At 35.8% G+C, this 25,832-nt stretch overlaps 1 protein-coding gene across 3 annotated transcripts in view; it reads left to right on the top strand.

The window, feature by feature from the left end:
* The window catches only part of ADAM23 (ADAM metallopeptidase domain 23), a 178,725-nt gene that overhangs the window by 106,380 nt on the left and 46,513 nt on the right, over window positions 1–25,832 (top strand). For all 3 annotated transcript variants that reach the window (XM_055290367.2, XM_055290366.2, XM_055290365.2), the window contains exons 8-18: window positions 193–266; window positions 2,006–2,071; window positions 9,024–9,095; window positions 11,529–11,692; window positions 12,698–12,782; window positions 13,764–13,854; window positions 16,546–16,594; window positions 18,735–18,834; window positions 22,259–22,330; window positions 23,258–23,347; window positions 24,644–24,724. In XM_055290367.2, coding sequence (XP_055146342.1) covers window positions 193–266; window positions 2,006–2,071; window positions 9,024–9,095; window positions 11,529–11,692; window positions 12,698–12,782; window positions 13,764–13,854; window positions 16,546–16,594; window positions 18,735–18,834; window positions 22,259–22,330; window positions 23,258–23,347; window positions 24,644–24,724 — 944 coding nt within the window. The remainder of the gene's footprint in view (window positions 1–192; window positions 267–2,005; window positions 2,072–9,023; window positions 9,096–11,528; window positions 11,693–12,697; window positions 12,783–13,763; window positions 13,855–16,545; window positions 16,595–18,734; window positions 18,835–22,258; window positions 22,331–23,257; window positions 23,348–24,643; window positions 24,725–25,832) is intronic.

Below are 25,832 nucleotides of genomic sequence, written 5' to 3' on the forward strand. Positions count from 1 at the left end.
ATGTTTGGGACGAAATTACATTTGAACTATCTTTGTGGTCATGACAGTGTGAAATAATAATGATCAGTGTGCTTTTTTTTCACCTTAGTTTGACATAGATTATCAGTGCCACTGTTTCTTCATGTAATATTTCAAAACATACTCCCATTGAAATAAGCATAAAATTTTGATACTAATTTTTCCTTTCCACAGCTATGGAAAGAGGTGACCAGTGGCCCTTTCTATCTGAATTACAGTGGTTGAAAAGAAGGAAGAGAGCAGTGAATGTGAGTGTGGCATTGAGCCTTGGGTGGGGCTATTTTACTCAAAGAAGTCATGTGCCTATCACCCCACAGTATCTAAGTGTACCTAAAACAGTTTAGATTTTGGGGACTGTTGTTTAAAAATGAAAACAATAAACACAAAAACCCTATGATTTGAGCCTTATCAACACACTGCTTTTTATTGATCTCTTTCTGTTAGTGATTCAAACTGATGACGGTAGTCTCTGAACCCTGATGTCATGTAAAGAATGTGTTGTTTTAGCTCTGTTTTCTACGTGTTTTCTGACGATAATTGCAGTGCATTTTATTTTCTATTTAAAGTGCAGCAGACTTTTCTTTCTATATGGCTTATATAGCGTCATATAAAACATTCTGTTAAAAAATGTAGAGAGAGGAGTTAGGTTTTGAAATGTTGGCTAATCATGCTTATTTATATTACTTTCAAATTAAAAACTCTGTTACACCAAACTTTAAAGCTGTATGTGTTTTTCAGAACACAATGAATTTATTTGGCTATTAGCAATATAACAGTTTCTAAATAAAAATCATATCATTGTATAATCACCTACTGTTATGTACTTCACATGTATTGGTAAACGTATAGGGGCTTTGTAACTGAAATTATGTTTCTGGTCTTTTCATAATAGGCTAGAAAGCTGTAATGATGGAGACTGTTTAGTAATTACATGGTGAATGCTATGTAACTGAGAATTAATTCCACAGCTTATACATTACATGGTAATTTACTAGATAACTTAATGAGTAATTATAGTAGAAATTGCACATTTTAGATAATGTTTTGCTGAGTGTATTTTTTTGTGAAGAAAATAGACCACCAGCCATCAAAAACTTAGTTCCAGGTTAAATTGTCCTCCCTTTTATGAAACTCTTATGATAATTATGGATACATTTATTATATATTATATAAATTATTATTAGATCTCTTTTAGCTCATTCATAAAGATGTGGTTGGTAATAATACGTTCTACAATGGCTGCTGTTCTTTCGCTACAGTCCACCTCATCAAATAGAAAATGATCAATGACTATATACATAAAGAGAAAAGAGCCACCATTATAATTTTCCAACTATGAAAAAGAAATAAAAGTCCAAATGAAGGCTAAAATACTTACTCTTAAAAGATTATCTAGTTAATTTAGAAGACTTTAGACTGTAATAATTGCCAATATTTGTTCCTTTGAGAAATTGAGCAGTTAAGAATTAGTATATTATTTTTAGAATTTCACTCCAGTGGGTTAATGTTTCTATTTAACTTCATTGATGTCTGTATCAGATATACCTGGAAGTAATTATAACTTATGCTATTCTTATTAAATGAGTTTTACATAGATTTTCATTGACATTTTAAGTAAATATGAATATTTTATCACATTTTAATGTGAAATTGACATTTATTTATTTTAACATAATTATGCTATAATTTTTCTCTAGAATATTTTTACATATAAAAACCATATACAACAACATGGACTGTTTTCTATGTTGATAAGTAAGTACCTTAATAATAATAAAATATAGTTATTTTCTAAATACTTGAATATGTACCCATATTTTATGATCACTTTTTAAAATTTGCCTGACCAACTTTCTTCTAAGGTGTTTATAAAGTAGGCAGCAGAGAGTTGTTCTGAAATTCAAAGTCTTATCTACAACTTAACAGTGAGCACCAGAGAGATTTTATGTCAATCACCATTCTGACCATATATTTTTATTTTCTGTAGCCATCACGTGGTATATTTGAAGAAATGAAATATTTGGAACTTATGATTGTTAATGATCACAAAACGGTAAGAATATAGAGTCAGTGGGTTTTAGACCAGATAGCTTACTTAAGAAAGAATACATTTTACTTTATAGTTAATCATTATTTTTTACTTATTAACCCCAAGATATTCAGACATATTAAGTGACTTGATTTATTTGTTGGTGTTTGGAGACTCTGAGTTTTATAGAATTTTCACAACTCTAAACTTTCTTTATGTTTAATAATTATAATTAATAGATTTAGCTATCTGGCATCTTTTGTCTTCATTTAAAATTCTTATTCTCTACTTTTCTTCGTCTACGTATTTGGTCACTGCTTTCTAATTTTATTCCATGCTTTTGTCCTGCTAATATGTTATTTTTTCTTACTAGTTAATTATGATTATGGTAGATATAATTGTGGAGACAAACATATAAAATAAAGTTTTATCTAAAGTGAGTATCTTTGATGACTTATCGTCCTTAAATATTGGAAAGATGAATAATCTCGTGTTAACTTCTGTGGAAGTAAAATGTGATTGAATATGTCATTTCAGTAACACTTAAAAGATATACGAAAAACATTCATCGTTCCTCATTTTCCCCTCTTGAAGATACAGTAGAAACTGTTAACTATACTTAACCATTTCCTTTATAAAATTACTTGCCTTAAGCCCAGAAGAGTCTTGGTCAGTAGGCTATATACTAGTACACCCAATACTAGTGGTGTGCTGGTAAATTTTAACACCTAGCTCTCTTGATTTATAATGTTTGCTGATGTCTGTGGTGTAAATATTGCCACCAGAGCTGATTTCAAGCTATCAAAGTGAGATCACTGATGAGGAGTTAGGAGAGGATGTATCTAGTTGGCTCTCGGGATCTGATGGGAGCTGGCTCCAGCAACCACTGCCACACTCCCTAGACTGTTTAGGCCAGTTGTAATCTCTGTTGTAGTTATGTGATTGAACTTTAAAAGTTGTATACTCTAAGGCAAAAAGCACTTGTTTTATCAAAACAAAGTTGCACCTCTGAAAAGACTTTATATAGATGAGAATCTTTTAAAAAATGTGTAGAAATCAGGTATTGGTGACAAACTTATGAAAGATTGGAATAAAAATTGAAATTGCTTTGGAATTATCTTTAAGTCTTTGTTTTACTTTAAGGAAACCAAAATTAGATTAGTACATGATATGATAAGGTTGTGCTCATGCTAAAATGATGTGAAATTCTAATTAGCCGACCCTACTGAGAGAAGGCCTTGAAACTATAAATTTAAAAAAATAGTGACTTAATTTATATTTAAACTTTTAAGTTTCTACTTTAATGGATGTTTTCCATTAACTATCAGTTTAATTGTGTTCAATATAAAGTTTTTCAATAGAATACCTCTTACTTCTGTATGCACATTTATTTTCTGTTCCAGTTGCCTTTAAATATATTGCTTGAGATGTTAGTAAGAAGCAAAATTTATCAGAATACATATAATTTAAGAGAGGTCGTTTTTGGTGGAAAGGAAAGCCAGATGTGTAGGCAGTCACTTTAGAAATAAAGGCTAAAATATGAGTTTCTGAAGGACTTTAATTTGCTTGAAACCTCAAGATAGTTTTTTTATCTGAATTATTTTTGTTGACTGGAACATTGAGTTTTTTTTCCCAGCTGATTCTCAATCTTGAGCGTTGTGGCATGTTGTGAAATTATGGCTTTTGAAGCCTAAGCTTTTTTCAACATCCATTATATAAATACTTTTAGAGTAGTAGAAATAATAATTAAGATATATACAATGTCTTTGAATGCACAAAGTGCATTCTCAAATAGCTGTTAATCTATAGAATCTGTTCTCAAACCTTTACTTGCAATTCCAAATCTCCTGTTCTACCATAATATATCAGGAAAGTACATGAAGCTATCAATCAAAAGAGTAAATCTCAGTAACTGTGCAAAATAGGAAACAGTTACTACTAAGTGTTAATTACAATTAAACAGTTACAGTTTTTTGGTAATTGTTTAAACAACATACTTTTTGAATTTATTTTTTAACCCTTCTCAATGGTAAACATTTAAATAACCTTATTCTTATGAATAATAAAATAGCACACTTCTTAAAATATTATTTTATGTTTAAAAAATTTCTACACACTATGTCACATGTTCTGTGGTAAAGTTCCTTATTTAGGCTATCAAATCTTTTAAGGGTAAATTTTGATAATTCATTTTATTATTGTTGTTATTATTATTATTGTTATTATTTTGAGATAGGTTCTCACTCTGTCACCCAGGCTGGAGTACAGTGGTCCAATCTCATCTTAGCACAACCTGTGCCTCCCCAGCTCAAGTGATCCTCCCATTTCAGCCTCCCGAGTAGCTGGGACTATAGGTGCATATGACCATGCCTGTCTATTTTTTGTATTTTTTTTTTTTTTAGAAACTGGGTTTTGCCATATTGCCTAGGCTGGTGTTGAACTCCTGGACTCAAGCGATCTGTCTGCTTCAGCCTCCGAAAGTGCTGGAATTGCTGGCGTGAACCACCATGCCTGGCCTATTATTACTATTATTAAAATGGGTGAGAAGTAGGTATAATATGGTCATCGGTTTTTGAAACAAGAAAAAAGAATTGTAATTTGTACTGATAAATTTAGAGGGAATAGATGTTTAAAAAGGAAAAAAAGGCCACGTGTGGTGGCTCACGCCTATAATCACAGCACTTTTGGGAGTCCAAGGTGGGTGGATCACTTGAGGTAAGGAGATTGAGACCAGCCTGGCCAACATGGTGAAACCCCATCTCTACTAAAATATATATATATATACAAAAAGAATTAAAAAATTAGCCGGGTGTGGTGGCGTGTACCTGTAATCTCAGCTACTCGGGAGGCTGAGACAGGAGAATTGCTTGAACCCGGGAGGTGGAGGTTGCGCTGAGCCAAGATTGCACCACTGCACTCCAGCCTGGGCAACAGAGTGAGACTCCGTCTCAAAAAAGAGGAAAGCTTTTATTTTTGAGTGGTAATAATGCTTAAAATAGAAATTGCCTAAAATTTCTACTATTTAAAGAAATAGTACTTCTTGGCTAATAGAACTAAAGATATTCCTTTTGCTTTAAGACAGAGTTACATTCTAATCCATAATAGTCTCAAATACATATGTCATTTTATAAGAATTTTTTTTTGAGAGCTGAAAAAATTTTTTTGAGGTATGCTTTCTATGAGATGAAGGTTGTTTTTAAATTTGATTGCCACTTCAGTAGTTCTGAAGTAGTATATCAGACCTTACTGGATCAAAGTACTTAAATTCACATGTTGAAAGTCAAACTGAACTAGAGTAATTAATACATTTATTTCTGAATATTTGGGGATTTGCTGCTGGGCTTTAGGATAATCATCTCACTGAGAGTACTCATCTTACAATCTTTATACTATACGATCCAGAATAGTTATTCTGATAATTCTCACCTTCGGGTTGAAAAACCAAATTCTAATCTTATTTTTTTTTCAAAAGACAGTTTTCTTAAGGATTGCATGTGTTCAGGAAGGAAAAGCAACCAGTTTAAATAAAGATTGTTTTAAACTGATCAGAAATGTGAAAGTACGTTTTATTATAAATGGTGATTGCATATTTTTCTTTACATGCAAAATTAGTTCTAATTCTTGCAGGAAATAGAAACATTCTGCCTACGTTTGCATGCAAGCTTATCCCTTTATTTCAGAGTGATTTAATGTTGGCTGCCTGAAAAAAATGCAGATATCTTGTTTTGAATAGGTGTCACATTATCAGTGGCTTTCCATTAGAAAAGAAAAATCCCTCCATTTGGTAAAAAGTATCTTAGTACCTGGCTGGTGGAACCTCATTTGCAAGCCAATTATAGCCTTGATAAGAGTCTGCAAACATGTCTTTGAGCTGCTTAAGTTAAAAATAAATATTAAAAACCTTATCCTAATAGAAAATTGGTTGAGATTTTTAAAGTGCATAAAGTGCATGAAAAGCAAATGTTTTGCTTATGTTTTTTGCTACATTCTTAACTATGCGTCAATAAATTTAAATATGTGAGGATAATTTAAATATTTTTCAATTTAAACCTCACTTGGTTTTCCTTACTTAAAAACCACTACATTTTATGTACACTTAGCAAATTTTGAGTTCTCATTAATAATCATGATTTGTTAGGAATATACATAAACTATTTAATAGGAATTGTTAACTGAACCAGCTTACCTCCTCCCTCAACCTAGAGACTAGAAGGATTTAAATTCTAGCTGTGTGATCTCGAGAAAGTTATTTGGGGATAACAAAACCCACCTCATAGAGTTGTGAGGAGCAAATAATTTGTTTCAGGAGAAACACTTACAGTTTCTACTAAACCCTAGGTGTCCAATTAAATGGCACTTCAAGTTAACAAATCTAGTGGTCATTGTTCTGTCCTTGTCTTACCCTCTCAGCAGTATTGGACACAGTTGATTACCCTCTTTTTTTGAAAATTTTATTTCATCTCTTGGCTTCTATGACACAGTAGCTCTCTCACCTCACTGGCTATTTCTTCCTAGTCTTTAAAATCTGACCTCTCGAATTATGTGAGTGCCCCAGGGCTTGGTTCAGGGCTCTGTTCTCTTTGTATACTCTCTACCTAAGTAACAACTTCCAGTCTCAAGTCTGTAAGTGGGATCATGACTTTAAACTCATTACTCCCTACTTTTAGCTCTAGCCCTTTAAGTTCTGTGCTCATATACAGAACTGCCTATTTGATATCTCTACTTCAGTATCGATTTGAATAGAACTTCTGAATCAGAACTCTTAGTTCCCTAGTCCTAAACTTCCCTTTTTCTAGTCTCTCTCATTATTTTAAGTGGCACCACAATCCCCCATCCATTCAAGTTCAAGTTCAAAACCTAGGAGTTATCTTTTAATTCTTCTCTTTCCTCACCTTCCACATCCTGTACATCATCCAGTCGTGGGAGCTCTACCCTCGTAGTGGTTCTTGAATTCACTTCTCTCTACAGTTGTTTAGCCTCCGTTGCCTCTTACCTGGACTGTTGCAGTAGCTTCCCAACAGGTATCTCTGCTTCCATTCTTGGCACTGTCTAATTTACTTAACAATGGCAGGCAGAATAATTTTTCTAAAAAGAAAATCAGAGGATTGAAAATTACAAATATGAAATAAATTTAAAACTTTACATTTTGATAGACTTTTAAAATACCTCAGTTTATTAATTTTTAAAACTTGAAATGTTTTAAAAGTTTTCATGTTTTCTGTGATCATTATGCTATGAAAAGAAATCTCAATAAAATAACAAATTAATACTCAGAAGCAAACTAAAATTCATCTTAATAGGTGTGTAACACCACTGCATTAGAAGAATAGGTATCAACTAATGTTTTTTCTTTCAATCCACAAATCAGTGGAACTAGAACATTTTCATCACCTCAGAGGAACTTAATGTTAATATTTTTCCTTTTACTGTTAAGTGTATCTTGGAAAATTTTCAGCTTGTGGAATTTGCTAGGCAACTTAAAATGCTGAGCTATCTGTAGAAACTTCTTTATGCCAAGTTTACAAAATGTGTTACAATGCCTGAATAATTTTAGATTAATAGGATGTCTTATGACCCAGTTATATGCACACATTACAGTTTACTTTAAAATAACACAAATACAGACAATTTGGGTCAGATTATGATTTACAGTAGTAGCAATAACATGAACAGTAATAGTAATATTATACCAACAGTTATGTATTCATGAATACTATAATAATAAGAGAATATTAATTTATTTAGTATTTATTATGGGTAATCAGTGTTTTTGTTGTTATAAAAAATAAACATTAGGTATGTAAACAATGAGATATATATTCTTTGTTTAAAAAACATAGTGACAGAGATAGAATGGAATGAAGGGAATCTGACAAAAGTTATATATAGGGTGCGAATGGGCAAAGGACAAATAAAAAAATTTTCTAATGTAGAATATTTTGAATCTTTATGAAAGATGTATTATTTTCATAATTATAATTGAAGATAAATTTCAAAGACTTGTGCAAATCTGAGTCTGTGGTTTTCAGTAGGTTTTTTTTTCCTTAGTGTTGTAGAAATAACAATAGCCTCATGGACCAGTAGAGGGCATGATCTTCCTATGGTAGACTTCAGTTTTCAAATTTCCTCTTGAAGACATATTAAGCAAAGCGTACTACTACTCCTTGCTAAAAATGTAGCCCTCCAGATGTCATTGTAGAATTACTCTATTAATTTACTTTTCTGTATTTCTTAAATAAACATAAACAATCATAAACTCTCAGCACACTTCATTTTTACTTTTTGTCTTTTCTTTGTTTTGACTTTGATCAGTCAAAAGCAAATGGCTTCTTCATTTGGAGGAGACATTCCTCTGAAAGGATACACTAAATGCCTGGCAAATGCTGTCCATATCATGGACAGTATCTAAAGCGCTAACAAGAACATTTTCTTGATCTGTGCGTGGCCTTGAATTTAAAGTGAGACAAGTGGGTTAAGCCTTTTGTATAAGCTACAAAATGTCATTTCAATGAAAACAAAAGGATTGAATTTGTAGACATTAAGATTAAATTTAAAACTTACTTTTTAGGTATAAAGCTTCTCATATCGATTTCTATAGGTCCTTACTATTATTTAGAACATTGTAGGTTTTTTTGTTTTTTTTTTTTTGAAAAAAATTTTGAAAAGACAGGATCTCACTGTGTTGCTTGGGCTGGTCTCAAATCCCTGGCCTCAAGCAGTCCTCCAGCCTCCACCTGCCAAAGTGTTGGGATTACAGTTGTGAGCCATGCTGCCCAGCTAACATCATGTTTTAGATAGTCAGAGTTTTGCCGCCTAACAGAGAAATAACACCACCAAATCCGGTATACCATAAACTAAATTATGTATTTTTAAATCCGTATTTCTACTATTGCTGAGATATTTCTGCTTTTACAGCATTTTGAAATTTATTATTCACTTATGATTTGGCAGTAACTGGTATGTATTTCCCCCCTAGTATAAGAAGCATCGCTCTTCTCATGCACATACCAACAACTTTGCAAAGTCCGTGGTCAACCTTGTGGATTCTGTAAGTATCTTGGTTTTCTTGAATTTGTGTGCCAAGATGGAGTGGTTTTTCTCTATTTGCTTACTTGTACTTTAGGTATTTCTTGAACAAATTTAAAAATACAATCCTGAAGCTCATCTGGCTAAGGAATTATAGGATGGTCCGCTTCACATAGTATGTCTGAGAGTTTCAGATGACTGAGTTATTCCCGGAATCCCAAAGATACATTAGTGTTGCTTCTAAGTTGCATCTATACATTATTGCCCCCAGTCTATGGAGGACAAAAACAATGGAGAAATAGCTACCAAAATCTATTTGCTATTATACTGGCAAATGAGACTTTTTAAAGAAACAACTGGGCTTTTCTTAAATACATGGTGGTAACAGAGAAGAAAAAATGGATTGAAGCAGAGTATGTTTGGAGAATATAGGTAATACCAAAAAAATTTTTTTAATGACACAAATATATTTTCTTAATGTTCCCATTGGTGTGATATTTCACACTTGATTTCTAGATGATGGAAATAAGTGCAGCCCCCAAATAAAACTAATTTGGAGGAATAAAATATATATCTCCTTACAAAGACTTCTAACTGTACAAATCTTTAATATTGATATGTTTTCCTCACTTATTTTGTGAATTACAGAAAGTGCTTAAGATTTTCTGCCTTTTTCCTGCCTTAGGTTAGAACTGTATAGATATGAACATTATACATTATGTTCCAATGAATAATTCAGTTGACTTGTGAGAAATTAAATATAGAATACTACTTCATATGTTATAATATAAAGTGCTATTTTGCTCAGCTAAATATATTTTTATCTGGTATTTTATTGTGTGTTTCCTCTTAAATGGGAAAAAAACCCCACCATTTTTATAAGTTGCCAAATATCTAAATGATACTTATTTACTCCAAAGAGCTGCCTTCTTTTCTGCCTTTTAAGCAGTCCACAAACCTCCAATCCTGTAAATACTCATAACATATGTATGTTATGTACCTGGTGGGCACAGCTGCACAAAACTATGACACGAGTGGATGTGCGCCGAGTATCTCATATAGAGTTCAGACTGCACCTCAGAGCCAATTCACACCTGGTTTATTAATTTTCTTTAATTGCAGCTCTTGTCTATCTTCTCAGAGGAAAACCACAAGTGAATATGGAAAAGAGAATCTTAACCACATCTTTTCCCCTGCAAAAGCTGTTTACTTGGTAGCATCTCTGAATTAGTCATTTCAACATGATTGAATAGAATTACATCATGCAAAGTGTAATTTTTATTTTGGGTTACCACATAAGGTTCTGAAGCTGACCACTAATTTTTAAAAGACATTACGTTTAACTTGTTTTTGTTGTAAAGTCATTATATAATAGCTTCAATTTTACTTAGGCATAATGGTGTTCCCCTTCCTCAGTGTGTTCAAAGATCATCCATTGTTTTTTTTTTTTTTTTTTCTTTGAGACAGAGTCTTGCTCTGTCGCCCAGGCTGGAGTGCAGTGGCGCCATCTCCGCTCACTGCAAGCTCCGCCTCCCAGGTTCACGCCATTCTCCTGCCTCAGCCTCCTGAGTAGCTGGGACTACAGGCACCCATCACCACACCCGGCTAATTTTTTGTATTTTTAGTAGAGACGGGGTTTCACCGTGTTAGCCAGGATGGTCTTGATCTGCTGACCTCGTGATCCACCCGCCTCGGCCTCCCAAAGTGCTGGGATTACAGGCGTGAGCTACCGCACCCGGCCCATTGTTTTCTTAATTAATTTGAAAACAGGGCAAAATGACAGCATTCATTGAAGTTGCTTAATTGTGTGAATTGTTTAGCTACTGGGCCAAAAGTAGAGAGAGAGCAGAAAGGGAACAATTTAAATATTGTGAGTGATGCCACCCTGTGGTGAGGATGAGATGAGTGATAGGGATCTGCTCTTTTTTAGCCTCAGATCCTTGAGTCTCTCTCTCTCCCAGTGTTATTTTACTTTTCATAGAATATGACCTCCAAGGGCAAGCCAGCTATATTGTTTGGTGCTTATCTGGAGATTTAGTGATCCATTCCAATCCAGCAGGAATAAATTGTTGCACCGCAGTTACTCAGAACTGGTATATCAGGCTCCAACCTGTTACCTGCTATGAGATTTTAAAGGGTGATTTTACTGAACGATGTTTTAAATTTATGTCCTGGCTTTGGAATCCTTACTGTCTCTCCCTAAGACAGTGAATGTATTGCTCTGGGATCGAAATAACCCTATAGGAGAGTTGAAACCAAATTGTGTGATTGTTCTTTCTTTATTTTTGCTCTTGGAAAAAAGAAAGGAAAAGAAGATTCTTTATAATGGGCTAATTATGACCCCGTGTTCTCCTCTCACCTCCCCCTTCCTGTCCTTCCACTGACTCTGACTCACTGATCGTGCATGTTTGACCCAGTGTTTTCCTCCTGCACCTGTCCTGTTGTATACCCTCAGATTTACAAGGAGCAGCTCAACACCAGGGTTGTCCTGGTGGCTGTAGAGACCTGGACTGAGAAGGATCAGATTGACATCACCACCAACCCTGTGCAGATGCTCCATGAGTTCTCAAAATACCGGCAGCGCATTAAGCAGCATGCTGATGCTGTGCACCTCATCTCGTATGTACTCATTTCAGCCTTTAGTGTAGTCTTTGGTCTGACATTTATCCTTATCACTTTTTTGGTTCAATTAAGTTAAATATCAGAAAATAGTGACTTGAACAAGATTGCTGTGTGTTCCTTTGTCTGTTAGATAAGATGCATGGAGTTAGGATATCCCGTGCTGGGATGCTGATGGTTCTGTAGTCATAATATCTTACCTTTAGAGCCCATAACTTCCATTCTCAAGGTCAACTCACAATCTAGGATGCCTGCTGGCCCTTCAGCCTTCATTACTGGCAGCGGGCATGACATGTGGGGAGAAGGGCAAAAGGGTACTCCTTCCAGCCGAGCTGACTGCTGTAAAGCAGGTTTCCTGAAAGCTTGCACATGTCTGTTTCATGAACAAATCATTTGCTAGGTGTTAGTCACATGGGCCACACCTAGCTACAAGAGAAGCTAGCAAATGTAGTCCTTTTAGATGAACCATTCAGTTGAGTTTCTACTACTAAGGAAAAAGGGTTCTATACTTTCTTTTTAATATAATAAGCTATTCTCTTCCCCAGTCATGGCAAAGCTATTTTCAGATAGTCCTCTAAGGTTCTGTCCTGGAATCAAACCAACCAAACCACTCCTTCTTTTCCTCCCACCGTTACCCTTGACTTCCTGTTTTTTCAGTCTTTAATCAGCAATTTTTAATAATCAGCAATATTAATTCTTTTTAATCACTGCTAGATATTCTCTACTAGAAAAAAGTCAAGAGCTGTGTCTATCTTGGTGTTTTCAATTCCTGTGCTAGTACATGATGCTTAGTAGGTACTTGGTGCTTGCTCAATTGAAATTGTGTAACATAACAAATTTAAAGGTAATTATGTCATAAATTTTAAGGTAGTTGAAATACAGTTTTTGATTTCTTAGAGGAGGATGGTTTGGGGGTGTTCCATGTAGGAGGGTAGACATATTTTGGGAGAGTATGAAGTGATGGTCCACCACGTTGGTTTTCTGATAGCACTGCTTTTTCTTAAGGCGGGTGACATTTCACTATAAGAGAAGCAGTCTGAGTTACTTTGGAGGTGTCTGTTCTCGCACAAGAGGAGTTGGTGTGAATGAGGTAAATTTTACCAATTAGAGTTTCATCTTTGCGTCTGTTCTCTTTTTTCCCTATGGCCCAGTTTACATCCTTTCTCGTGCTTGTTTAGAATGATGACATGGCAAATGTAGCATGAGTGGCTTATGTTATTAATAAATAGAACCCAACGTGGTCCTTTTGGTTCATAGTGACATATTTTGGTATCATGATGACAATTTTTCATATATATCAGGCAAATGCAGCTGAAGATTGGCCTAGAGACTTTTAGGCCTTTATAGATAAGATGTTAAGCTTTTATAAGCTTATTAATCCTTCCCGACTTTTTTTCGTTATGCTCCTCTATGTTAAATTTAACTCATTAAAATCAAAGGATTTCTGATATCAGTACTGTATGTTTTTTTCTTCCTATGTATATATTTTCATTTTCATGCCTTCTACCTGCCTATCTGTAGAATGAACTCAAACACCTATTTCCTTAATCTCATTGTTTGGATTTTAATACTTTCAGTTTTATAAAGGAAATTCTTAATTGGTAACAGCACCCAAAAAGCATAACCAATTATATCTAAACTCTTGTCAATACTGAAATATATTATACCAGGTTATCTCAATAGCCTACAATTAGCCTGGAATAATATTGGAGTATATTATACCAGGTTATCCCAGTAGCCCATTTAGTGGGTACCTCTCTTGACATATTTTAGTAAGTTGAATTTATTCTTAGTTTGGTGTAAGTTGAATTGGAGCACAGCCTTTTGTGACTTGTATTTTGTGTTTCAATGTGAGAGCTTCAAATTCTGAGAGATATCACATAGTAAGAGGGGCTTTCTGCTTCTTGGGCCCAGTTGTAAAGAGGAGGTGAGAAGTAGCGTATGCCATCTTAAGATACTGACAGGCTCTACTTAGGGAACTGAGAAGATTTGTGGTAACAATTAAGAAATAATAACTAGCTTTGTGCACTCTCTCAAATGTCTCCCACACACTTTCAACTCTGAAAAACAGTATGGTCTTCCAATGGCAGTGGCACAAGTATTATCGCAGAGCCTGGCTCAAAACCTTGGAATCCAATGGGAACCTTCTAGCAGAAAGCCAAGTATGTACACTGACTTTCTTACTCACTTTCATGTGCCATTCTGTCTGTATAATGCATGTCCAGTCAATAAATAAATATTTTTCATTCCAGTCATTATAATTTAATTGTAGTATATCTCCTTCCTCTAAAATATTTAGAAAATAAGCAACTTAAGGTAATTTTTAATCTGTTTAGGTTGTAAAAATTTCCCTTTCAAAATCCATAAAATCATACCCAGTTTCTCTGGGAATGAGTCAGCTCTTTCTCACACTGCAGAATGTGGGGATGGGGGCAGGGAGTACTCTCACACTCAGGGTTCTAGCAACTGAGCAGACGCACAAGGTGCTAGATTAAGCTCCATCACAAGCTTAGTAAGATCACAGTTGGATTGGGAAATAGCTTAGATCTAGAGTCAAAGAGAGCTCATCTTTAAAGTCTAATGAAATTTACCCACCTAGTCTCATCAGAAAAGTTGGAGAAAAAGGCAAGGGAAGACCCTGCCCCAGGGCCTTTTAAGCATCTGAACAGGTGGTAGAGGATAGGATTCTCCTCTAGTGGTCCAGGCAGGTCCAAAAAGGAGAACAAATAGGGCCACACATCCCATCAGTAAAAAACATAGCCAGTGACTGTTAGGCGTCATTTTTTCGTTAATCAGATGAGAGGTAGATAGAAAGACAGGGCTAATTTTCTAGTGGCAAAGGGTCTAGGGCTCACAGTAATCTGAAGGGTCCATGAAAAATGTTAATTTCTTTCAAAATCAGAATAAAATTCAACCCAGATTGTATTTATCTTTATACAAACACAGTGGTAAAATATAATTTTTAATACATTTTTATGGCAGCAGGCAACGACCTAATGCAATCCTGTGGAAAGAGAGACCAATGTGTTCACTCATATTATTCACTTAACTAGAAATTAGGTGAAAGTGCCTTCCTATTTTTGAAAATATGAGACACTGGGAGTAAAGGTCTCACTTATCACCCCAACTTCCCCAGAGAAGAAAAGGAAAAATCTACCTTAATATCATTCTATATTTTATATTCTTTTTTTCATTAATGCATAATATTGTGGAAAGTTGAAACAAATTATATTTACACAGGCTTCTCAATTCCCTTTATGGGTACATTAAGATAGTCATCACAAGTGTCTGGTGGCATTTCACAAACCTCTGCAAACTTTCATTATCTTGCTCAGAGTGTTTGCTTTCCCAGGAAACACCTAGTACACATTAAAGGAACTGTTTAGAGTTTCACCATCTGGCATAAACACCTTAAAACCAGAAAGGTGTATGACCAGGTTTATGGCCTTGTTTAGAAATCTTGGATCTGGGAAGAGGCCAGTGCTAGAGTCAGCTAAGAGGTGTTACTGAGTTGCATGATGGAATAGGGTGAGAAGTAGACTTCATTACTAATGCCTGCCATAGTTCCCTCCTTCCTAAAATTCTTTTTTTTTTTTTTTTTTGAGATGGAGTCTCACTCTGTCTCCCAGGCTGGAGTGCAGTGGCACGATCTCGGCTCACTGCAACCTCCACCTCCTGGGTTCACGCCGTTCTCCTGCCTCAGCCTCCCGAGTAGCCGGGACTACAGGTGCCCACCACCACACCCGGTTAATTTTTTTGTATTTTTAGTAGAGACGGGGTTTCACTGTGTTAGCCAGTGTGGTCTCGATCTCCTGACCTCATGATCTGCCCACCTCGGCCTCCCATAGTGCTGGGATTACAGGTGTGAGCCACTGCGCCCAGCCTAAAATTCTTTATTTCTTTGTGACTTGTTTGTTTAGGTAGCTATTTCATTGCTTCTAAACTTTGAGTTTAAAAAATCCATTTGGAAGTCTATCTTTGCGTATACCTGTCTCTCTCTATATAGGTATATATAGATAGATGTATACCTCTCTCTATATATATACATTGATAGATCAGTATATCGATAGAGAGAGAGAGAGGTATAGAAAAGAGAAATAGGAAAAAATTAATGAAGAGAAGAGCCCATCACAATATCAATATGTCAGTCTCTGGTATCAAAGTTAAGTTATAATTGTTTTTAAGTGATTATGTACACTTCTGTTTTAGATTGCTGTCTTTTACTAAACCTTTTAGCATAGTGTTCATTCAAGTCTCTTGTTCATCCTCACTTCAACTCTAACAAATTGAATTCTCTTCTCTAACTTCGAGCATTCTCTGTTAGAAAACTTCAGTGATGATCTGTTGTGTTTGTGCAACAGAGCTTTAAAATTCACAGAGAGCACATAGGTACACCTTCTAGTGTGAATCCCACAACCACTCTGGGAGATAGACAAAAAGGTATTATTCCCATTTAGAGGTAGAAACACTGAGACCCAGGAAATGCTAAGTTACTTGCCTATGGGATTCTCTCATATGACAGAACTTGGACTAGAACTCAGGCTTTCCGATTTGTAGACCAGGGTACTTTTCACTAAACATTGGAACTAGGAACCGAATTGAGTTGTCAGAGTTACAAAAATAATGTATTTATTTCTTGCCAGCTGTTTTCTTAGGAAGTAACCTATAATTCTGGAAAGTATAAGGAAATATTGATTTAAAAGAAATTTTGTTCTCTAAGACTTCACATTCCGTGTCTATTTGACTGACATGGAATTGGTAATAAAGAATTATTGTAGGAGTTGTAATACCAAATAAATATGTGACTTTCTTTGTTTCCTTTTTCTTCTGTTGCTTTTGTTTTATTGGACCAGAATGTGACTGCACAGAATCCTGGGGTGGCTGCATCATGGAGGAAACAGGGTAAATTTTCATTATGTGTGCATTTGATATATGCCTTTTGCTAAAATTGCTGCGTAGAATTAGAAACGAGGTCTCTCGGGTATTGGTCTTTTAGGCTAAGCACAATATAAAATGAATAATTAATTGTCTGATATTTTTAAACTGAAAGAGCTAATTTACTTTATATTTTAATTTTTTATTTAAGGTTGGTGATAAAAGTAAAATGTATTACCTTCTACTTCTTATTAACCCTTAAAGGAAGCACATGATTAAAGGCTTCTAAGTTTAGTGGAGGCATTAATTTTTTAGTACACTTAGATTAAAAGCTGGTTATCTACCTGAAGCAGTCAGTGAAAAATCAATTTAGTCATCAATTTACATTTTAAGGAACTCGTAAATATATATGTTTACGGTAATAAAAATTATACTTTACTGTTTATAAATCAATAAAGCTTTTTTAAAATTAAGACAGACTTATTGTATCTAAATCAGATAGTCTTCTAGTGATAGACATTTGAACATTCCCTCACTTTTCTTTGTGAATACTTTGGGAACTAGAGCAGCTTCCCCAGAGCTGTTGTTGCTTCAGTGAACCAAGGCCTGGAAATATTGCCCTCTTTCACAGGGACCCCTGCCTCATGGGAGCCACTGCCCCCAGGCTCCCTAAGCCATAACCCACTCCTAGTAGAGGGGAGAGGTTTTCTCACCCATGTGCCTCTTTTGCTTTCTTCGCCATGCCAGACACCTGCTTAACACACCAACCATTTCTGGTCCTACCTCTGTCCCTCTAAGCCCTGGTTGCCAGAGGCCCTGACCTACTTGGACAGAGCCCTTTGTTTTCTTCCACCAGCCCTCCTAGGAGTCCAACTTCTGGGGAGGAGTGTGGGCATGAAGGTTTGCACAGTAGGCCATTATCCCTGCTACTTTAGAACGCATTTCTAGAAATAGAGTTTAAACGTGAAACCCTTAGCTTCCACGGTTCCCTATTACTCCATAGCTTAGTAATTTATGGCTTAACCAGGCTTTTCTGAGGACTGCTGTAAGAAGGTAACACCTATAATATTGGTTCTATAGGGAGATGTCTTCTGTCTTGTAAATTAATCTCTGAAGTTTTTACAATGACTCTTCATAATATATATAACATATAATAAGTATCTTTAATATATTTTATATAATAAAATATATAAAATGTTTTAAAGTTAACAGACATTTTCTCAAGAATACATTTCTATATAGTTTTTCTAAGAAGTTCCTATCAACAGTGGCAGGTTTTACCTACTTCTGTAAACTACCCTCATACATCAGAATGCATAAAATTATTGAATTACTTCCTAGAATAAGTGGCCTGTCACTCGCAAGTCAGGCACTGTTACAATCACACACTGTATTCCTGAGGAATAGGTGTGCGTGTGTGTGATTCAGTTTAACTAACCATGTATATAATATTCCCCTGTGTTCTGACATAGAGGTATTATATTTGATTAAGTAATTCACAGAGAGGCTAATTTTCTATTCCTGATTAATAATGAATATCACCAAATAGTATTTGAAATTGAGAATAAAGAGCCATTATTCATGGGAGCATACCCCAATTCTATTGTCACTGTGCATATACATACTAAAAACATATATGCATATACATATATGATCTAATACAGCTCTTTAGGGTTTCCTTGTTTACCTCAATGCATTGTTGGCCTGCATGATATAGTCTAATATACTGGCCCTCACAACTCTCTCCTCCAATGTAAAATCTAGTATGTTCATGAGCTCCTTTTATTCAGAAAACAGAGGCAAAAAAAATGCTTGACTTTAATGAGATATAGCAAATAAAAATTAACAAACTTTAAAATACAACCTGTTTGAAGAGGTTTTGTAATGAGCTTTTTAAAAAACATTTCAAGCCTGGTCCCAAAAGGGCTTGACTGCTGAGGAGGTTGTAACATAGCCCCCAAATCTTTGATTTTCTTTGAAATTCCATCTCTGCAAACTCCACCACATGTACTTAAGTGGCAATTTGAACATAAGTCCCTTGTCAAAATTTGTGTAGATTCATTTGGATTCAAAGTGAACATTTTGTTCCAATTTAGGGGTTTTAATTTTCCTCTCTGATGATTGCTTTTGGTAAATTATTTACATAGTTGATTCTTTCTTTCCTCAGGGTGTCCCATTCTCGAAAATTTTCAAAGTGCAGCATTTTGGAGTATAGAGACTTTTTACAGAGAGGAGGTGGAGCCTGCCTTTTCAACAGGCCAACAAAGGTTAGTAACTTAGAAAGCATACTAAGAAAGTATATTATTTCTCCAGTGTTTTACAGTGGAACAGTGCTGGATATCAGATGCCTGTCTTGGAAAGTAGGTTTCTTGTCAATCAGATTAATATTTAGTTATAAAAGTCCTTATCATGTTAAAGATTGAGTCCTGTTTAAATGAATGACAAAACCATAGATTCAGCATTCTCAGTCTCTGGTGTTTCAGTGCTAGCTAGAACTCCCAAATCCTCCCTTCCAAAAAGCAAACAATCCTTCAATTAAAATATCTTTGAGATTTTCATGTTAAGATTTTTACCCTGCTGCTAAGAGATGGTGGGTTAAATTAAGATAAAATTTTATTTTAACTAATATCTCTGATAAAAATTCCATTTCTCCTTGACATTCTTTCTAGGGACAAGTATTAGTCCATTTTCACACTGCTATAAAGATACTACCTCAGACTAGGTATTTATAGACAAAAGAGTTTTAATTGACTCACATTTCCACATGGCTAGGGAGGCCTCAGGAAACTTGCAATCATGGTAGAAGGTAAAGGGGAAGCAGGCATCTTCTTCACAAGGTGGCAGGAGAGAGAGAAAGAGTGCGAGGAAGTGCCACAATTTAAAACCATCAGCTCTAGTGAGACTCACTTACTATCATGAGGACTGTATGGGGAAACTGCCCCCATGATTCAGTCACCTCCCACCAGGTAGGTCCCTCCCTCAACAGTGGAGATTAGAACTCAAGATGAGATTTGCGTGGGGAACACAGAGCCAAACCATGTCAGGGCCTGACTAATTTCTTGACTTTTTTTTTTTTTTTTTTTTTGAGTGGTTTGTCCTCCTGGGACATTAGTTCCTTATGAATATCAGCAAGCCAAAAAATCACCCAAGGTATTTATGGATACCATAAATACACATATGTGTTTATAAGGCATTGTCTCTTTACCTGGAGAGGGTCACGTTGTCAATTGGCATCTCATCAAACTTTGTGTATATAGTGTCACGATCCCTTATTCACATATTCTTAATTCAGAAAACTGAAAATTTTCAGAAGTGTTTTTTATGTTTGTGGAAAACACATTTGACAGTAAAACTTGTCCTAAACTGAAAATATTTATACCTCATAAGGTAAATATTCATAAGTCTTGTTGCAGAAATATTAACTGATTATAGGGTGTGTCCCAGGCCCCTCAGGACTATTACATAGAATATGGTAAATGCATCGTACTTCTCTAAACTTCAGCAAAGGTGGAAGTCTCAAACTCACCAGCTTCAAAGCTTTTGCATAAATCAGGGCTGTAGACCTGCAGTAGCATGTTTGGAAATGAAGTTGCTCAGCAGGCAAAAGATAGGATCAATGCTAATTAGCAGACGGTATGGAAATTCTGACATGGCAAATTTCGTATTTCTTTTTAAAATACTACTTCATGAGTCAAATATAGCTCATTGCTATGCAAAATGTTTAATACTGTGCAAATTGAGAGAGCAGCGAAATAATGTTAACCTTTTTTTTTAAATCAGTAACTAATGTGGTAACTGACAGGATAATTTATTCCTAAACCCATAATTAAGTGACACTACATAGTCAGGAGATGGTAGCTTGATGCCTGACATCTGTGTAGAATCTTAGTATGGCTGTGGAAAAAGAAACAGGACTTTTTCAAAGTGACCTTGCGTTGTTAAAGTCAGTTGCCTGCCTTTCATAACGTTGATCTCAATGCAGCAGAAATCCAAAAGCTTCAAAGTGTTCAAAATGGGTGAAATAAGTAATAATAAACTAATATGAGCTGCTGGCAATTTTGAATTGCAGTGTACATGGCTAATTTTACCCACCTTGTAGCTTGGGAGCTAATTATAAGCATCATGCTTGAGGAAACAACTCTCACTTGTTTGGAAAGGTTAAGGTTTCTAGCATATGCATAAGGATATGTCAGTGGATTTCTGAAATTGTCTCTGAGTTAGGAGAAAATTATTCTAATAACTTGGAAATGAAATAAAAATAACTATAAATCATCTATTTTAAAAACTTAGTAAATATGGAACTATGTCTTTTTAAACTACGTAGTACAATGGTTAATAAACAACTATGGGTTCCAGTGGAATAGTTTATATGTATGTATCAAAGAAGTGACTTTTTCCCCCAAGCGTTTTGAAGGTATGTATATGCATGTATTGTGTGTGTATTATTTTTACATTATATGTGTGCATATTTTCTATGCTTTAGGAATCTTCCCCACTGCCATGTTTTCCACACGGTTGGAGATAGTGACCCATCTCAGGATGCAGGCAGAGTTCTAAGAAGGAAAGAAGGGGGAGCCTGGTATAAAGTGCAGGCCATGTTCTAGTCAGCCCTTCCCTTTTCCAGTTTCTCCTGCCTCCTGATCAAAATAACACAGAGATGTGCAATGCTAATTTTACTCATAGGACTTTTCCACAGGGGGAGTCCCATCCAAGTAGCCTGGACACCTTTGCTTTTCATAATAGTTTTGCCTTCCTGGAAGTGGAAGGAGGATAAGTTCTTTCTCAGGTGAATTTAGTGGAAGGCCCTGCTTCCTTGAGGTGTGTTCAGCTGCTGGGGATAGAGTCAGTTTCTCCCTCTCATATTTAGGGCTCAGAGCATTTGGGTTGGAGTGTGCTGCTCCAGCCTTCATTTAAGGTGTAGTGATTATGCCCAGAGAAATCCTGTCCCCCTCCCCACTGCCCCTGGAATGGGAAGTAGGCATGTTTCTCATACACAGTCAACTACCTTTACAGTTGCTCTATAATATAGTTTATCTGGCAAGCAAGTTCATGGCACCAGTAGACTAGATTATTCTAGAAATTATACTCTTCTATTGTCCTAGGAATGACTGAAAGATTTCTATTTATCCATACATGTCTCTTATGCTTTCAGACACTTGAGATTTATTTTCAGTGAGAACGATGGGCTTGGATTTCTAGCAACGTTTTTTTCCCTAAGTTTACTTGCATTTACTTGATTGTACATGTCACATTTGGCTATGACTGAAGCATATTTATCTTTTTGACAGTTTTTATGGCTTCTCAGCTGTCTTGAGACAAGTTAGCAAATTAGATATCTGTGAGTCTTATTAGCAATGCATTTTAGCTCCATTAGCAAATATGAAAAGTGATCTATTCCTCTTGACAGCTTATCTCCATAAAAAGTAACTCTAATGCTAGAGGTCATCCGTGGAGCCCACGGCCAGAGAATCCCCCAAGAGATATTGCCCCATTTCAGATATATTTTTAAGTGCTATTAATAAGTGAACAGTATTTCCCATACAGTCATCATTTATAAGATGCCACAACAACAGATCATAGAAGAATATCACATGATAGTTGATTATACGGCCATTGTATGTGGCCCGGTTGATGTGCTGATTTTCTGTGATAAATTGAAACATTTTTCCCTTCTCTCCCTAATCTCTTTAGCTATTTGAGCCCACGGAATGTGGAAATGGATATGTGGAAGCTGGGGAGGAGTGTGATTGTGGTTTTCATGTGGTAGGTATAAGAAACCTTCTATACTTAACAGCATAGATCTTACTTGGTGCAAACGAGTATAGCATTCGTGAGAGGCCGGCACACTGATTGTGGTCTTACTGCCTTTCTTTCTCATCTCTCTGATTAGTGCTTAATTCAGCTCAGACCCGTTAGAATTAGTCATGTCCTTATGGCCTTGTCTGAGCAAACCTAATAGATTCTTCTAATTAAATTCCCTACCTCTTAAAAATTTATAGCTCATATTCATCTCAGATAAGTTTTACCAAGTCATAAAACATTCTTTCTGTGTTGTATATTATTTTTATCTTTATAAAATAGATTGGGTATTAGAATGTAGTGGAGCTAATTGGAAGAGAATTGCCTGCTAAAAATTAAGCTTTCTCGGCCGGGCGCAGTGGCTCACGCCTGTAATCCCAGCACTTTGGGAGGCCGAGGCGGGTGGATCACGAGGTCAGGAAATCGAGACCATCCTGGCTAACATGGTGAAACCCCGTCTCTACTGAAAATACAAAAAATTAGCCGGGCATGGTGGCGGGCACCTGTAGTCCCAGCTACTCGGGAGGCTGAGGCAGGAGAATGGCGTGAACCCGGGAGGCGGAGGTTGCAGTGAGCCGAGATAGCACCACTGCAGTCTGGCCTGGGCGAAAGAGCAAGACTGTGTCTCAAAAAAAAAAAAAAAAAAAAAAAAAGAAAAAAAAAATTAAGCTTTCTCTTTGCTATTGAAGTCCTTTCATAGAAGATCTTACTTTGCTGAGAAGTATGGCAGGAAGGAATCTATCCTTGTTTAAAGTAATTAAGTCTTTCCTAGAATATTTGCTTACTGTTGTATAAATGTACTCATTTGGAATATGCATGCCACGTGTGGAGAGAATATGAATGACCAGCAGGTAAGGCTCTTAGCTTACTCACGTGAAGTGTTTTCTCTAGGAATGCTATGGATTGTGCTGTAAGAAATGTTCCCTCTCCAACGGGGCTCACTGCAGCGACGGGCCCTGCTGTAACAATACCTCATGTCTTGTGAGTTTTCTGACAGTTTCATCTTTCTTTTAATTGACAGATTAGCCAGATATCTCAGTGTGTACACTGAGCATTTGTATAGCTTGTCACAGATTTCTTGGGTACAGTGTACATATTAGCCTGGCAGTTTTCTAGAATCGATAAATCTCAAATTCTGTGGGCCGCAACATTTATCTCTACCATTATTCACTACCAACTGTCTTATCCTCCAATGCCTCATTAGAAAAATATACCTAAACTGCTTCCAAAAGAGTTGCCCTGCTAACATAGATGAAATTCAAATTAAATTGTTGAATAGAGGAGAGACAATTTCTGTGGCCTTTTTAATAATATGACCTACTTATAACATTTTTCTTCAAAACTTACCCTAATTTATTTTAGACCTGAACATAAAAGCTAGTGCTCATATTTTCCCATGGGGCCTTTAAAATCCCCTGTAAAGGCAAGAAAGTGAGATAGGAAAGTAACATATGAATGCACACTCACATGTGTATATACATGGTTTGTGTGCGTGTGGACATACACAGTCTTCCATCTACAGAGACCACCAGTTATTTTTGAAAAGTCATTTTAATCTTCCCTTTTCTCATATATATAACCTCTAATATTCCTTATAACCATAGAATTACATAATTTTATGATTTTTTTCAATATTAGAGGGTATTATGCATTATGGTATTTAGAAGATTCTAGCTTAGTTTCTCCTTGCCTCATGTCCCCAGCCAGATTATAAATTGCTTGAGGGTAATGGGCTCTTTCCTTCACCTTTTACCCACACCCTCCTCAAATAAAATGCTTTGTATACAAAAGGCATTCCCTGGCATTACTAAAGGTAATTCATATGAATTTATTAAAATTTGATTGTCTATGTTTAGCAAAGGCAAGTTTAATATCTATGCTAATAGGTAATTCAATGAAAGTTGGGTATATATGTGAATTCTTCAGAGAGATCTTAAATGTTTATATTGTAGTGTTTTGCTATTTTGTCTTAAGCCAAACCAGAATTTCTTCTTTAGGTGATTCGTATCACATTGTTTCCTGAAAATAGTACGCTGAGACAGTGGGTTTTGAAATCTGAACATTTAAAGCTTTGGTTGATGATTCATCTTTAGTATAGAGGGTAGCATCTGGGCCTTGTTTCTATTCTGCAATAGGATATTCTGTCTTGCTAATTCTTAAAAAGAGTTTGGTGTTAGTTATGTGAGAGTATAGGCATTGTTGGTGAGTCTAAGAATGTTATAATAACTCTGAAATATTATGTAATCCTAACTCGTAATATTGAATTTTGATTTGCAGTTTCAGCCACGAGGGTATGAATGCCGGGATGCTGTGAACGAGTGTGATATTACTGAATATTGTACTGGAGACTCTGGCCAGGTATGGCGCACTGAGTTTTCAGTAATACATTTTACTTGTAAGTGCGGGTTGCGTATTCCTTATCCACAATGCTTGGGGCCAGAAGTGTTTCAGATTTAAGATTTTTTGGATTTTTGAATATTTGTATATTCATAATGAGATATCTTGGGGATGGGACTCCAGTCTAAACATGAAAGTCATTGATGTTTCGGGTACACTTTATACACATCGCCTGAAGGTAATTTTATGTAATATTTTAATTTTGTGCATTAAACAAAGTTTGTGTACATTGAACCCTCAGAAAGCAAAGATGTCATTATCTCAGCCACCCATGTGGACAATCAGTGGTTGCTTGGCATCACCATCATTCCTGACTCTGGATCTATATGCTACCAATAGACAATTATTCTCCTGTACTTATTCACACCTAATTACTTAACAGTAAAAAAAAAATTGGACGTACCATTAAGACATTGAAAAAATAATGTGTTCAGGGTAACCAAGCAGCACAATAGCATCAGCCAGGTAACTGTATCAGCTGTTGCAAAACAGCAACAATGACAATGGCAGGCTTTCAGTCACCACTTATGATGCTGTGTTTTAAACCTTTGAAAAGGTTACTGTATGATGTATTTTCCTTTTTTTTTTTTTTTAAGAAACATCAGAAGCAGTGGAGGGACCAGGAAGTGGATCCTCTAGGGATAAGGGGGCATTCTGCTGGATGGCTTTTGAAAATGTTTCCTCCAGAGTCACTGGCCTCATTAACAGAGTTTTTGCTTTGAAGTCTCTCTTTGAGTTTATTAGGTTGGTGCAAAAGTAATTGTGGTTTTTGCCATTGCTTTTGATGGCAAAAACTATAATTACTTTTGCACCAACCCAATGTAAACTGGCATGATTTCTTGTTCTGTTATGAATGCACACTGGCTCTCGTTCTTCACGAAGCCTGTCACACACTTGCACCATATGTCCATAGGCACTTCTGCAGGGTTAACAACGTCATCTTCATCATCATGTCAACACTCAAAAAGTTTCAGATTTTGGAGCATTTCTGGTCTTGGATTTTTGGATTAGGGAAGCTCACTCAACCTGGCTCAACCTGTACATATTTTAAAGCTTTCAGTATAGATTG

This window comes from Symphalangus syndactylus, chromosome 8 (genome assembly GCF_028878055.3).
Source record: "Symphalangus syndactylus isolate Jambi chromosome 8, NHGRI_mSymSyn1-v2.1_pri, whole genome shotgun sequence".
Classification (NCBI taxonomy): domain Eukaryota; kingdom Metazoa; phylum Chordata; class Mammalia; order Primates; family Hylobatidae; genus Symphalangus; species Symphalangus syndactylus.